The 14,098-nt window shown below is 46.5% G+C and overlaps 1 protein-coding gene across 6 annotated transcripts; it reads right to left on the bottom strand.

Annotated features, from left to right (window-relative positions):
- Positions 1–3: 3 nt before the first annotated feature.
- brd7 (bromodomain containing 7) lies at positions 4–8,689 on the bottom strand. Of its 6 annotated transcripts, none has more exons than XM_086107467.1 (17): positions 8,575–8,689; positions 7,308–7,501; positions 7,146–7,239; positions 7,004–7,064; positions 6,314–6,458; positions 5,102–5,212; positions 4,865–5,028; positions 4,070–4,178; positions 3,912–3,990; positions 3,302–3,409; positions 3,077–3,212; positions 2,645–2,759; positions 2,517–2,558; positions 1,137–1,203; positions 878–1,015; positions 363–494; positions 4–152 (listed from the first exon to the last, which is right to left on the bottom strand). In XM_086107467.1, exons 1-17 carry the CDS (start codon positions 8,621–8,623, stop codon positions 79–81), a joined length of 1,818 nt encoding a protein of 605 aa, XP_085963593.1. In that variant the 5' UTR covers positions 8,624–8,689; the 3' UTR covers positions 4–78. The 6 variants fall into 6 exon arrangements, with proteins under 6 accessions (XP_085963593.1, XP_085963595.1, XP_085963596.1 ...); XM_086107469.1 differs by having other exon boundaries at positions 878–1,012; XM_086107470.1 differs by having other exon boundaries at positions 2,517–2,555.
- Between the last annotated feature and the right edge of the window lie 5,409 nt (positions 8,690–14,098).

Here is a 14,098-nt window from a genome sequence, read left to right as displayed (position 1 = left end):
AAGTTTGTGAATTAAAAATAAGTTTATTGAATGTGACACAATGAGGATTTTTATTTTGTACAAAAAAAAATGTTTAAGCTACTCAACGGCTGTGATGGGCAGTGCGTCCTGACTGCTTGGCGTGGTGTCCATGGGTTCAGCCATCTCGTGCACTGAAACGAACACGGACGTTACGTGAGGTTCAAAACAATGCTGGTTACGCCGGTTGACAGCAAATTTTAAAGTATATGTGGATTTATGTATCGCTTAAATGTGTATTTGTTGCCACTTTCAAAAATGTTTTTTCTCTAGCACATGGAGGTTTTTGTGATATTTGTTTTGCCGTTTGACCATAAAAGCTTGCGCAAGACGAAGGTCTTCACCCGTGGTGAGGTCGATGAGGTGCTCGGGAGGGAGCACGATGCCCATGGCCTTCCTGATGGCCCAAATGCTGCTGATGTCACGCGGGGCCACTCGGCCCGTCAACTCGGCCAGGTTGCCCATCACGTTCTCAGCTGCAGACAGACAAAAACATGACATTTTATGGTTTGAAAAAAAAAAATTGTACAGTCAGACTTTTCTGTTCAACGTCCATTTTCGTGTGTGTGGAAATACAAGGGGAGCACAAAAATTTGACGTCATTTTAAAAGCAAACACCTTGAAAAGTCTAGCTCACTGAAAGTGCTGATAATTTGAAGTTTATTGTGAAGATTTGGCAAAATGATCGGCCTTCAAAATGTCAAGTTTTGGGGGACACTGGGAAGGTTAAAAAAGCATTTCAAAAGAGTTGAAGCCGCAGGGCTCATACCGTGTGGAAAAAGTTGTGGCTTGTAGTCCAGAAATGACGCTACTAATAATATACAAGGATTATTATTCAGATTTTTTTTTTTTTTTTTACCCAGCTCCAGCTCCTTAGCGCTGGGCGCATGCAGGCAAATCATGTTGGGCGGCTGTTTGGCACTCAGACGTTCCCTCTGCGCCTCGTGCAGTTCCCGCAGGAGCCGCGTGGTCTCGTCCAGTTTCCGCTGCACGTCTGCTGCCACGACAACACACAATGCACACAATCAATGTTATTGATCCTCAATGAAGCACATCTGGTTCTCTTTGATTCACGTCTCTTGTGTTGAAGGGTTTTTCTTTTGTGTATGTGTGTATACCTCCAGAGAGCTCCTCAGCAGCAAGAGGCTCCGTTTTATTGCAGCCCGAAGCGTCAGGTCGGAGTGGCTAAAGTAGGAAAAATAAGCAATCCATGTGGGACAACTGAGGAAACGTAAAGGTACTGTTGATACACTCGCAGGTAGTCTGCCATTTTAGTCGGAGGCAGCCATGTTAGAAGAGTTGTTTAACATTTCTGCCAGTAAGGACAGTCTCTGAATGCCTTTGTTTTATGTCTAGTCATAAATCATTGCCCACCAGGCTTTGCCCACATGCGATGACAAAAACTCATTGGTTTCATATACTAGCATCGTCCATCTGGCTAATACTCGTGTTTCACTTTTGGTAGCAATTGAATAAAATCGCTACGATGTGTTTTTTTAAAGGGCCTCTACAAACGGCCCATAAAACGGCATAAAATGAGACTTCATGTGCTTTTTCAGACATGACTTCTTCAGACCTTTCTTGTGAGCTTTGACGACTTGTCATCAGGCCCTGCAAGTCCGCCTTTTCCGTTTGAAGTGGCCATTTCGATTATTTGTGGCCATTGCTCAAGGTAGGGCTGCAGCTATCAAATATTTCCCTATTTGAGTATCCATCCCAATGCAAATGCTATTCAAAGATAAAATTGTGAATATACAAGATTTGAACTTTATACGAGTCAAACGGCTGGGATGACGCCAAATTGTAATTATTCTTTTCTATTCTTCAATGCATGCAAACATGGACCACTCCCACTATGAGACACAAGGAGTTAGCCATTTTAGTCAAGAAGGGGCCATTTTGGACATTTTTTGGGGGTCCTTAAATAAGGAATTGAGAGAAAATTTGTTTGATCGCCGCCAAATTTAAACCATATATACTAGACTGATGTGCGACACTGAGGTATAAATATTTGAGTTTGTTCAGCATGGCAGCAAAATTTGATGACTGGCTATAAACCTGACGACGGCAGCCCCCTTTTGAAGAGATTTCACAGGCAACCCTGCTTGCAGAAATGTATACGTGGAATAAGCTGTCACTGGCAAGCCGAGAGGATGAGAGTTAACTGGAGGGAGGCCAAGAATGGCAAACAATACAGACTAAGTGTGTGCGCGCTGTCAGTGGCCAGTCAGCAGGCGGCAAATGAAAACACAAAATTCCCCTCCAGGGTCTCGGCTGGCTGCGTTTTGAAGATGTTTCCATTTGGATCACAGTGAGCGGCCGCCATGTTGACACAGCTGCTCAGTAGAACATGCGCTTTGACTTCCAAGCATGACATGCGGGTGAGGCTCTTCTTTTTTTTTTTCCCCTCTCCACTTTCACTGACATTTTGCACTGGAATGTAAGCGGTGGTGAACAGGCGCGTGGACCCTCTGAATCCAAAAACACACTTGACTCACCTCTGCGTCAGCTTTTTCCTCTTGGGAAGGCTCCTCCACCTGCTGGGCACACGCAAGCACAATCAAGTTCCTGTTGTGATAAGCTAAATAGGACATAGTGTTTAAAAGAAACAGGGGCAGAGGCTTACTGGTTGGGTCTCCTTCAGCTTTTTCGAATGCTCGCCATTAGTCATGGCGTCCAGAAGGTTGTCGGCCATTTTGTACACATACTCATCTGACTTGGACAGGAACTCCGACAAGCTGCTGACCACACGTGTTGATCTCATTTATTAGTTATTATAATAGCTATTGAATAAAGATAGGAGTAAGTCACGTACGTGCAAGTCATCAGTAGGTCAACGAGTCTAAATTTTCAAGATTCATGCAAGGCCCTAGTTAGCGCGGTCCAAATCGAGCAAGTCGAGTCAAGTCATTTCTTGTGTGAAGCAAGTTATACGATAGTCAGTTAAGTCATACAATATCGCTCGGTCACACAAACACTTTGTGCTCATTTATTATCAAGAAGGTTCACGTCACGGTACTCGACTCAAAATGCTTCTGCTACGGAAGCACAAACTGACCTGTCTGAGCCCTGCAGGCTGGACTCGTCCCCGTAGAGGCTGTAGATGAGGTCCGAGTCATCCTTACTTACATTGGAGAAGCTGGAGTCGTAGGCGGGCGCGTATGATGTGAACGGCCCGTAGCTCATGTAGGATACTGAGAAGCGGACAAGATGGTTTTGTGTCGGCGTCAGTGGAGAATTTAAGAGTATAGTTTTTTTTGGGGGGGGGGGGGGGGGGGGTTACCTGGGGTGATGCGGTTCCTCTTGTCCTCCCGGAAGCCCTGGAGGCAGTTGACGCCGCTTTGCAAGCGGGTGGACATCATGCCGAGCTTGACGCTGCAGTATCCCGCCTCTGTGGAAGCGATCACATGAAAGGGGTTCGAAGTTAAAGGCAAAGGCAGAGAAATTCTCAATGATTTGTTTCGGCTCTGATGCGACACTTTTGCTATTTTGTGTGTACACGAATGCTGGAAATGGAGGGAAGAAGGGGCGGTTTCTTTATTTACCGTAATTTTAAGCACCTGACAGTCCCTTCTCCCGTGCGGGTGTGTTGAAAGCAATTATTGTTGTTAAACTTTTTTTTTTCCTTTACATTGCAGGAGAGCCTGTCGCTGACACAGCTAAATACCCAATTCAGAATGTAAAGTTGTGACAATATTCAGCTTTTGCTACTTTTCTGTATGTGAGCCCTGTCTGGAATGGGATTTAAACATCCTAGATGTCTTGCAAATATGCCCTCTATTGGTTTTTAGCATCTTATGCGCGACAGCAAAGGAGTTTGAGTGGATGCTTGTCTTAGGTGTTTTGATCAACAAATGCCATAGTATCACGGCAGTTGTTTTTAACGAGTTTACCTCCTACTGACGGATCAGCCGGGTTGACAAAAGCCAGAGTTGTCGAGCCATCAGACTGCCTCTGCCTGCTAAACTCCAACTGTGGGAGAAATAAAAAAAAAATGGAGACAGACCTCAATCAAGGCATTCATGGCATCGTGTCAGACATGTTTGCTCACGTCGCACTGCAGCATTCGGTTGGACAGTTTCCCCCCAGACTCCTCGATGACCTTGCGGATTTCCTCAAGCTCTTTCTCAGCCTCTTCTTCCTTGGCGTCCTTGTCTGGTCTGCCCGTAAATGAAAGGCGACAAAAGAGCCTTTGGTTTGCTGTGCTACTTTTCAGTCTGCTCAGAGTACAATGTGAATCATTAGGACTTCTTTTGTGGTTGCAAAACACTTAAAATATAAATAAAATGACCATTTACAAGCAGAATGCTAGCTTGCGAACGTCGAGCGTGCTTGCCCCCACCCGTATTGTATTCTATTTCTACGGTTGAATGGCAACCAATATTCCAACAATTTGTATGGGAGCAACCTGGATTAGATGACACGGGTGTCGGCAGGTTGCGAGCATTCTAGCTGTGAACAAACTAACAGTATGTTGGCATTTGGCTATAGACATCATTCCACTTCTGAAGTGTGCGCCTGTAATTCCCGTTCCTGCAGCGGTTGTAAATGACTTAAGAATTCAGTGTAACGTGGTGGGAAAGATGTTTCTGCACACCTGCCGGTTTGATACTTGGCGTCACATGTGTTTTTGGTAGTCAGCAGAACGACAAAGACGCACACAAAGACGTCACAGAACGAGACAGGACACGCTGAAAAGACATTCCTGGCGTTCTCTGTCTGCGGCCTCGCGCAACAAGCGTTTAAAGGGGGAATCAGAGCTCATAAAAAAATAACATTCCGGCAGATAATGAGTGTTGTAAGATAAAAGGTCAGAGAAAAGCGGTCGGAAGAGGTTGAAGGGAACCTGGGCGTGCCGGGGGTCTGCGAGCGCTCGCTGCCCTCGGTACTGGCTTCTCTTTTGGTCACCAGGCAGGTCAGCCCTTGAGCCTGGCACTTCCGGGTGGCCTTGTCAGATGGCTCCAGACCGGACATGAACTCAATGCTCTGCTTCAGGCTCTCCAGACGCTCCTGTAGGTGGAGGAATGGCGTAAAGCGTGGAAAGCGTTCTGCTGCCCCAGTGTGGTGGATCTCATTTGTGTACCTTGCTGAGGATTTTCATGCCTGAGTGCAGCAGCTTCCGAGCGGCTTTGTGGTAGATGGTTTCGGGCTTGTTGTACGCCATGGCGTTTTCGCACATTGTCCTGAAGTCAATCTGCAACATTGAAGTCAATGACAACATTGACAACTGGAGAATGCAATTTTGGTATAAATTGCAAAGCTGAACTAAAATCCTGTGCAATTCATTTAAGTTACCGTATGTATTTATTTTAAACATGAGACTGAAAAAAAAAAAGCTTTGTTTGAATAACTGAGGCACATTTTTACAATTTATTTATTCATTTAGAAATGCTGTCATGGAAAGTGTTTCTCCACTAAAAATATTGGAGGTCAGAAAAATATTTCCCAAGATGAGCTGTATGAGCTGAGGAGGTTTGAACCAGTTGAAAAAGGTGAAAGGAGAAGGTAAAGAAATATGTCTACTTTTCTTTTGGAATGTTGTCAGGTGGTAATTTTGGGGATGTGAAAAATGCTATCCAAGATGTCCTGAATTTCATGAAAATTTTGAAGTTGGAATGGTTTTGAATCGGTAGAGTATTGTGGAAGGATGAGTGAAATTATTCAAATTTCCCCCCGATCATTTTTATGGGTTTTATTTCCATGAAAAAAAAATGAAGAATTGTGGTAAAAGTAGGAAATTTGAGAATGTTGAAAAATGATTACCTTGCTGTCCTGAACTTTAACTGTCCTAATGTTGTTACCTTTTTAATGTTGAAGGAAAAAAAAAAAACATGACAGGAATATTTTTTTAAAAACGGGTCTTCAACACGCAATTGTTAATAAATTTGAAAAAATAAAATAAAAAAATATTAGTATAGCTGTCGTTTTAGTGTGTTACTGTGAACCCTCGTTTATCGCGGGTGTTACGTTCCAAAAAGAACCCGCGAGAGCCGAAACCCGTGTCGTAGTCAGTGTAACTGCTCCTTGAAGGTTTTCTTCCTAGTTTAGAAAGACTTGACGAGTCGACCAATCTTCAACAGCCTTTATTGTCCACACATCCATCGCTGATGAACACCATTTTTGAGTTAATCAACATGAACCACTTCCTGCCACTAAATGCAACTCTCAAATGTAACAGCAGGGGGCACAATAACCTAAATAAATGTGGAGTCTGCCATTTTACCATCATGTAAAAGGGTCCATTATTTTAATATTCCCATATAACTTGTTGTGCATACTTAACAAACACTCCTACCTTGAGCTCGTCCAAGGAAGTGTAGTCTTGTTTCTTGACTTTGTCTTTCATGGTGCTGAAGTCCATGGGCTGCTTGATGACGGCCGAGTAGCCCGGAGCGATCAGGTCTGTCACGGGGAAGGTGAAAAACGCACTCGGGTCTTTCCTGTCCATGACAAAAATCACGTGACATAATTAATACATACATTAGAATAGTGGTTACTTTGACTTAACTCGTTCTGTGACGAAGATCACTCGTATATTCCCCACGGAATTAATTGAAACGCCATTAATCCATTCCATACAGTACAACAAAAAGAACACCAAAATGCTGTGATGAGACCGCCATTACACCGGCTCGTGGGGGATCGATAAGGTTTGAGTTGTCAATACCGCTCATACCACTAAGATTGATATTCAAACTTAAACACAGATACGTTTGATACTTTAGTTATTTGACGTACTATGTCTGCAGAATCTTAAAGGTAAGCGGTGCCGCTATCAAGTAATAGACTCACACAAGTAGCACAAAATTTAACTGCAGCAAAGACAGTTAATGCAATGCTTGCATATGGCTGCACAAAGCAAAATAAATGACCAGGCAACAACACAAAAGGTGAAAAACTGCCGATTTTGGGCACCTGAAGGTTAAGATACTGCTGTAGTTGTGAGCAATAACCATCAGGCCGTGTCAACAAAATGGTGGCATACCTCTGAAGCTGTCTGATGAGCTGGTTCGCCGCTTCTTGTAGGGGTGTTTGTTCTTTCTCTGCTGAAGATGTCATTAACAAAACAAAATAAATAATAATAATAACATAATGAACTGTAAAGACTGATGCCTGTTTTAAGGTACCTTCCAGTTTATCCAGCTCTGATCGGATGGGAGTCCTGCAGTTTTCCCGTTCGTCTTCTCCATCCCCATCATGGCCTTTCTTCTTTTTGATCACCTACCATCACAACCCCAATTAAACCCCAGTTTTAAAAAAAATCACCAATAAAACAGATGCTTCAGTACCTTCTTCTTTCCTTTGTCGCTTTCAGGTGTGCCACAGTTCCTCTCTTTGTCCTTCTTTTTCTTCTTCTTCTTGTCTTTGGCCTTATCACAGTCCGGCGACTGGTCATCGTAAAAAGTGTCCCGGCTGGAGCTCCCCGTGGTCACCTCATTGCCAGACACCTTTAAAACCAGCTTGAGCGGTCTCTCTGCGTATTCTGCACAAACAACAATCGCCGACAGGCAAGTGCTGGATGATATGGCCTTCAAATGAAACATGTTTTTTTTCTTCTACAAATGACATTATTGGAAAAAAAGCTTTGGTGAACTTTCTTCTTTCAGGTTTTGGTTTATTCCTCCAGATAGCATAGAAGCTTCAAAACTTGTATTATATATTTGTTTTAATCAGGATGAACTTGGATGAACTCCATTGAAAATGTCTTGATTTCTCGTGGGGCAACATTCCTTTTGTGAACACGTGTAAAAATAAGCCCTAATAAAGTGAAATATTAAATCAACACTTTTAACGTGATAAAATGTAGACGTATGCAGCTGAGGCAGGCGATTTTTTAAAGTCATTTTAAGACGCATTTTGCGTTTCTTAAATGAAGTGTCACTTGAGTAGGCCGAAAAGTAGAAGCAAGATTGCTCTTAATGTTAAATAAAATGCGTCATGTCGGCTATACTACGTCATAAGTGAGCTTGACAATAATAAATGATCCTAATTATACGTCTGACTGGACTGTTTAACAGCTCACGACTCAAGTAGACTTAACTCACCTGACTTAAGATAGACCTCTGCACGCTCATGGGCAGCCTTCAATTCAGCAACATACATAGTTATATCATAAAATAGAAACGCAGCGGTTACTAGGCGACGAAAACCACAGCCAGACAAACGCTGGACAGCCAACGGCAAAAGCCCAGAGAGACACGCTAACTAGCTAGCTGGCAAACTAACGGCAAAACCCATCGAAATGCTGACGCTCAGTTATCAGGTAATGACAACATTCTGGGCAGTGACAGCTACAAACGTGTAATTACCGTAAAAGGAACAATAATATACACACCGGGAAGTTTTGATCTAAAAATCATATTTTCAACATTCAGTTTAGGATAATCACATATATGTGGTTATTAGTTGAGGTTATGATATTAGCATCGAAGCTAAGTCCTCGGTGAAATATATGACCGTTCCTTCGCGCCTGACCATCAAGTATTGAAACGAAAACGACGAAGAAAAATAGTACCTTGAGTTGCGAGGAGTTAAATATATACATTGATCAAATACCTTCATATGCGTGTTTGTCTGACTTGTGTTTCTTGTGTTTCTTTCCCATTGTTTGTATTTTGTTCAGGCAGTACCGTCGCTAGGGGGGACTTTGGTCTGTCTTAAAGCAGACAGGAAGCTCTGCGGAAGTGCATCCTCGGTCGCCACTTAGTGGCGAGGCGGAGGTAATGGCGCTTGGAGGTTACTTATTTTCTCGCCACCAGGGAGCGGAATGACGCTACAAAACCTACTTCTTGTGTTTTCCATCAACTACGCGTGCCCTCGGGAGCTTCAAAAGTTGAGGTAGGCTCCGTCCTGATGTCGTGTAACTCCAACCTTTGTCCCAAACCCCAACAGCATAAACTAAACCCTAACCTTTAATCACAAAACCTAACTTCTGCAATCAACTGTAATTCCTTACATTAAACACTAACTCAAGCCCATAAGCCCAAGTCCCACTGCACACAGAGCAACACGGCCGAATGCGAATGAAATAGGCAATCGGGCAAAATGTACAGTCGACAACTTACATCTGCACACCAGGCGATTGACCCTCACACACATAAAGAACTCACCTTCAACCTTTGTCGTTCTTATTGGGAAACCACAATTTGAATCACCACGGGGGCAATTCTAGGGTCAAGTGGTTTTAAGCGCTGCCGAGGTCCGGACCGGACAAGATTCACTGTTTTGAACATGTAAAATCAATTCCCACATTCATGAAAAAAGAAGATGTTAACGTTTTTTTTTATTTTCTTTTTACAATGGACAACTGTTTAATTTCCTCTCCGTGAGCCGTCACCTTACCGTGGTGGAGGGGTTTGTGTGTCCCAATGATCCTAGGAGCTAAGTTGTCTGGGGCTTTATGCCCCTGGCAGGGTCACCCATGGCAAACAGGTTCTAGGTGAGGGACCAGACAAAGCACGGCTCCAAGACCCCTTATGATAAAAAAAATTAAAGGATCTCAGTTTCCCTTGCCCGGACGCGGGTCACCGGGGCCCCCCTCTGGAGCCAGGCCTGGAGGTGGGGCTCGTTGGCGAGCGCCTGGTGGCCGGGCCTACACCCATGGGGCCCGGCCGGGCTCAGCCCGAAGAGGCAACGTGGGTCCCCCTTCTCATGGTCTCACCACCCGTGGGAGGGGTCAAAGGGGTCGGGTGCAATGCGAGCTGGGCGGCAGCCAAAGGCGGGGACCCTGGCGGTCCGATCCTCGGCTGCAGAAGCTAGCTCTTGGGACATGGAATGTCACCTCTCTGGCAGGGAAGGAGCCCGAGCTGGTGTGTGAGGTAGAGAAGTTCCGACTGGATATAGTCGGACTTGCCTCCACACACAGCCTGGGTTCTGGTACTAGTTCTCTCGAGAGGGGTTGGACTCTCTTCCACTCTGGAGTTGCTCATGGTGAGAGGCGCAGAGCAGGTGTGGGCATACTCATTGCCCCCCGGCTCAGTGCCTGTACATTGGGGTTCACACCGGTAGACGAGAGGGTTGCTTCCCTCCGCCTTCGGGTGGGGGGACGGGTCCTGACTGTTGTTTGTGCATATGCACCAAACGGCAGCTCAGCATACCCACCCTTTTTGGAGTCCTTGGAGGGTGTGCTGGAGAGTACTCCTGCTGGGGACTCCCTTGTTCTGCTGGGGGACTTCAATGCTCACGTGGGCAATGACAGTGAGACCTGGAGGGGCGTGATTGGGAGGAACGGCCCCCCCGATCAGAACTCGAGTGGTGTTTTGTTATTGGACTTCTGTGCTCGCCACGGATTGTCCATAACGAACACCTTGTTCAAACATAAGGGTGTCCATATGTGCACTTGGCACCAGGACACCCTAGGCCGTAGTTCGATGATCGACCTTGTGGTTGTATCATCGGATTTGCGGCCGCATGTTTTGGACACTCGGGTGAAGAGAGGGGCGGAGCTGTCAACTGATCACCACCTGGTGGTGAGTAGGCTCCGATGGTGGGGGAAGATGCCGGTCCGTCCTGGCAGACCCAAACGTATTGTGAGGGTTTGTTGGGAGCGTCTGGCAGAATCCCCTGTCAGAAGGAGTTTCAACTCCCACCTCCGACAGAGCTTTTCCCATGTTCCGGGGGAGACGGGGGACATTGAGTCCGAGTGGACCATGTTCCGTGCCTCTATTGTTGAGGCGGCCAATCTGAGTTGTGGCCGTAAGGTGGTTGGTGCCTGTCGTGGCGGCAACCCTCGTACTCGCTGGTGGACACCAGCAGTAAGGGATGCCGTCAAGCTGAAGAAGGAGTCCTATCGAGCCTTTATGGCCTGTGGGACCCCAGAGGCAGCTGGCGGGTATCGACTGGCCAAGCGGAACGCAGCTTCGGTGGTCGCCGAGGCAAAAACCCGAGCGTGGGAAGAGTTCGGTGAGGCCATGGAAGCCGACTTCCGGACGGCTTCGAGGAAATTCTGGTCCACCATCCGACGTCTCAGGAGGGGGAAGCAGTGCACCACTAACACTGTGTACAGTGGGGATGGGGCACTGCTGACTTCGACTCGGGACGTTGTGAACCGGTGGGCAGAGTACTTCGAAGACCTCCTCAACTCCACCAACACGTCTTCCTTGGAGGAAGCAGAGTCTGAGGACCCTGAGGTGGGCTCTCCTATCTCTGTGGTTGAAGTCACCGATGTGGTTAAAAAGCTCCTCGGTGGCAGGGCCCCAGGGGTGGATGAGATCCGCCCGGAGTTCCTCAAGGCTCTGGATGTTGTGGGGCTGTCCTGGTTGACACGCCTCTGCAACATCGCGTGGTCAACGGGGAGAGTGCCTCTGGATTGGCAGACCGGGGTGGTAGTCCCTCTTTTTAAAAAGGGGGACCGGAGGGTGTGTTCCAACTACAGAGGGATCACACTCCTCAGCCTCCCTGGTAAGGTCTATTCAGGGGTGCTGGAGAGGAGGGTCCGTCAGGAAGTCGAGCCTCAGATTGAGGAGGAGCAGTGTGGTTTTCGTCCCGGCCGTGGAACAGTGGACCAGCTCTACACCCTTAGCAGGGTCCTCGAGGGTATGTGGGAATTCGCCCAACCAGTCTACATGTGTTTTGTGGACTTGGAGAAGGCGTTTGACCGTGTCCCTCTGGGAGTTCTGTGGGGGGTGCTTCGTGGGTATGGGGTACCGAACCCCCTGATACGGGCTATTCGGTCACTATACCACCGATGTCAGAGTTTGGTTCGCATTGCCGGCAGTAAGTCGGAATCGTTTCCAGTGAGGGTAGGACTCCGCCAAGGCTGCCCTTTGTCGCCGATTCTGTTTATAATCTTTATGGACAGAATTTCTAGGCGCAGCCGAAGCGTTGAGGGCGTCCGTTTTGGTGGCCTCAGTATTGCATCCCTGCTTTTTGCAGATGATGTGGTGCTGTTGGCTCCTTCAAACGGGGCTCTCCAACTCTCACTGGAGCGTTTCGCAGCTGAGTGTGAAGCGGTTGGGATGAAAATCAGCACCTCCAAATCTGAAACCATGGTCCTCAGTCGGAAAAGGGTGGAGTGCCCCCTCCGGGTCGGGGGAGAGATCTTGCCCCAAGTGGAGGAGTTTAAGTATCTTGGGGTCTTGTTCACGAGTGAGGGCAGGAGGGAGCGAGAGATCGACAGGCGGATCGGTGCAGCGTCTGCTGTGATGCGGACGTTGTATCAGTCTGTCGTGGTGAAGAAGGAGCTGAGCCAAAGGGCGAAGCTCTCAATTTACCGGTCGATCTACGTTCCAACCCTCATCTATGGTCACGAGCTATGGGTCGTGACCGAAAGAACGAGATCCCGGATACAAGCGGCCGAAATGAGTTTTCTCCGCAGGGTGTCCGGGCTCTCCCTTAGAGATAAGGTGAGAAGCTCGGTCATCCGGGAGGGGCTCAGAGTCGAGCCGCTTCTCCTCCACATCGAGAGGAGCCAGATGAGGTGGCTTGGGCATCTGATTCGGATGCCTCCTGAACGCCTCCCTGGTGAGGTGTTCCGGGCATGTCCCACCGGGAGGAGACCCCGAGGAAGACCCAGGACACGCTGGAGTGACTATGTCACCCAGCTGGCCTGGGAACGCCTCGGGATCCCCCGGGGAGAGCTGAAAGAAGTAGCTAGGGAGAGGGAAGTCTGGGCTTCCCTGCTAAAGCTGTTGCCCCCGCGACCCGGCCCCGGATAAGCGGTAGAAGATGGATGGATGGATGAACTGTTTAATTTGTACATCAGTTGTGCATCAATTAGTGTCTCATCGCATACACTGTCAAATCAAGACTCGCATGGATGGGATAAAACTTTTGATTAGTTGTCTACAGTTGTGACTGATGCTCAACCTCGCCTTCAAAACTCAGCATGTGGAAAGAAAATGCTTTAGAGTCGTTGTGTACTGCAGTGATTGATGTGCAACTTTCACGTCAAGACTCATGCATTTCAAAGAAAACGGCTTCTGAATATCTGTCCACCCCAGTGATAGATGTGCAACTTTAGCTATCCATTGTAGTCAAGGCATGTTTATTTATACAGCCCTTAATCACAGACTCCCAATGCGCAAGCATTTTTTCCCAGAAAGCCCTTCCCGAACTCTACAACATGGCCAAAGCCAAATTACTGTTGGTTCAGACTGAATTTGCTGAAAAAGCTAATTGATGCTATTGTTATTGTTGTTGTTTTTAATTGACCCATTAGTTCAGAAATCATAGAAAACCACAAAGGATTTTATATGTCAGTAAATAAAAGATACTGAGGATCAATATATATATTTTTTATTTCAATGAATAGATAAAGACAAATTATTTTTTAAATGAAGTAGCCACAAAGTGAGGAAAAAACAAATCCTGAACGAGGGGCAAAGAGATGGTGAGAATCATAAAAATCATTAATATCATGATATTTATTATATCAATGCCAAACTCGAACAATAACACTTGTGCATACAAATACCGAAAAAGAAAACTAAGAGTCAGGCACACAGAATAAAATGAGTTTAAAAAAAAAAAAGAAAGATGAATCATAAAACAAGTCATTGTGGTGGGCAGAGGTTTAAACACAAATGTATTGGTTTTTCAGTAGGGATAAAGGGAACATTCATCACTTGATTCCTTCAAAGGACAAGAAGCCAAACAAGCAAGCCTGCCTGATCATTTCTTTTTTTTAAATTTTATATTGTTGTGTGTGCATGTGTGTGTTTATGTGGCTCTGATGCAGCATCACATTACACAAGCCCTTTGAAGACACTCATTGCTGTGGCCTCAGACGGGGCCTACGCCATCTGTCAGGGCTCATGGCAAAAAGCAGCGTGACGGGGGGGCTCCCACCTCCGCCGCTCGCTTTTGTCCAGGCACACCTTTTGTAATGCCATTCCTCCACGCCACAGGCACAGTACAATAATGGCTGCTGGTAATTGAGCTTTACTCGCCGGCCGGGCATTGCTCGGCCCAAACCAGACAATTATCGTCATCCCGTCGCGTATATGTCCCGTTTCCTCCCGTATTGGAATTTCAGAATCACGTGGCTCCTTTTATTTTGACCAGCAGGGAAGATGTTAGTGCTTGCGGGCTCACTGCAGACTGTTTTGTTTAGTTGTCGAAAGAAGTTAGCAGAATGAAG

The sequence above is a fragment of the Hippocampus guttulatus genome, chromosome 3 (assembly GCF_054856545.1).
Source record: "Hippocampus guttulatus isolate MCC_2025c chromosome 3, RoL_Hgut_1.0, whole genome shotgun sequence".
Taxonomy (NCBI): domain Eukaryota; kingdom Metazoa; phylum Chordata; class Actinopteri; order Syngnathiformes; family Syngnathidae; genus Hippocampus; species Hippocampus guttulatus.
This window is presented reverse-complemented; position numbering and strand designations above follow the sequence as displayed.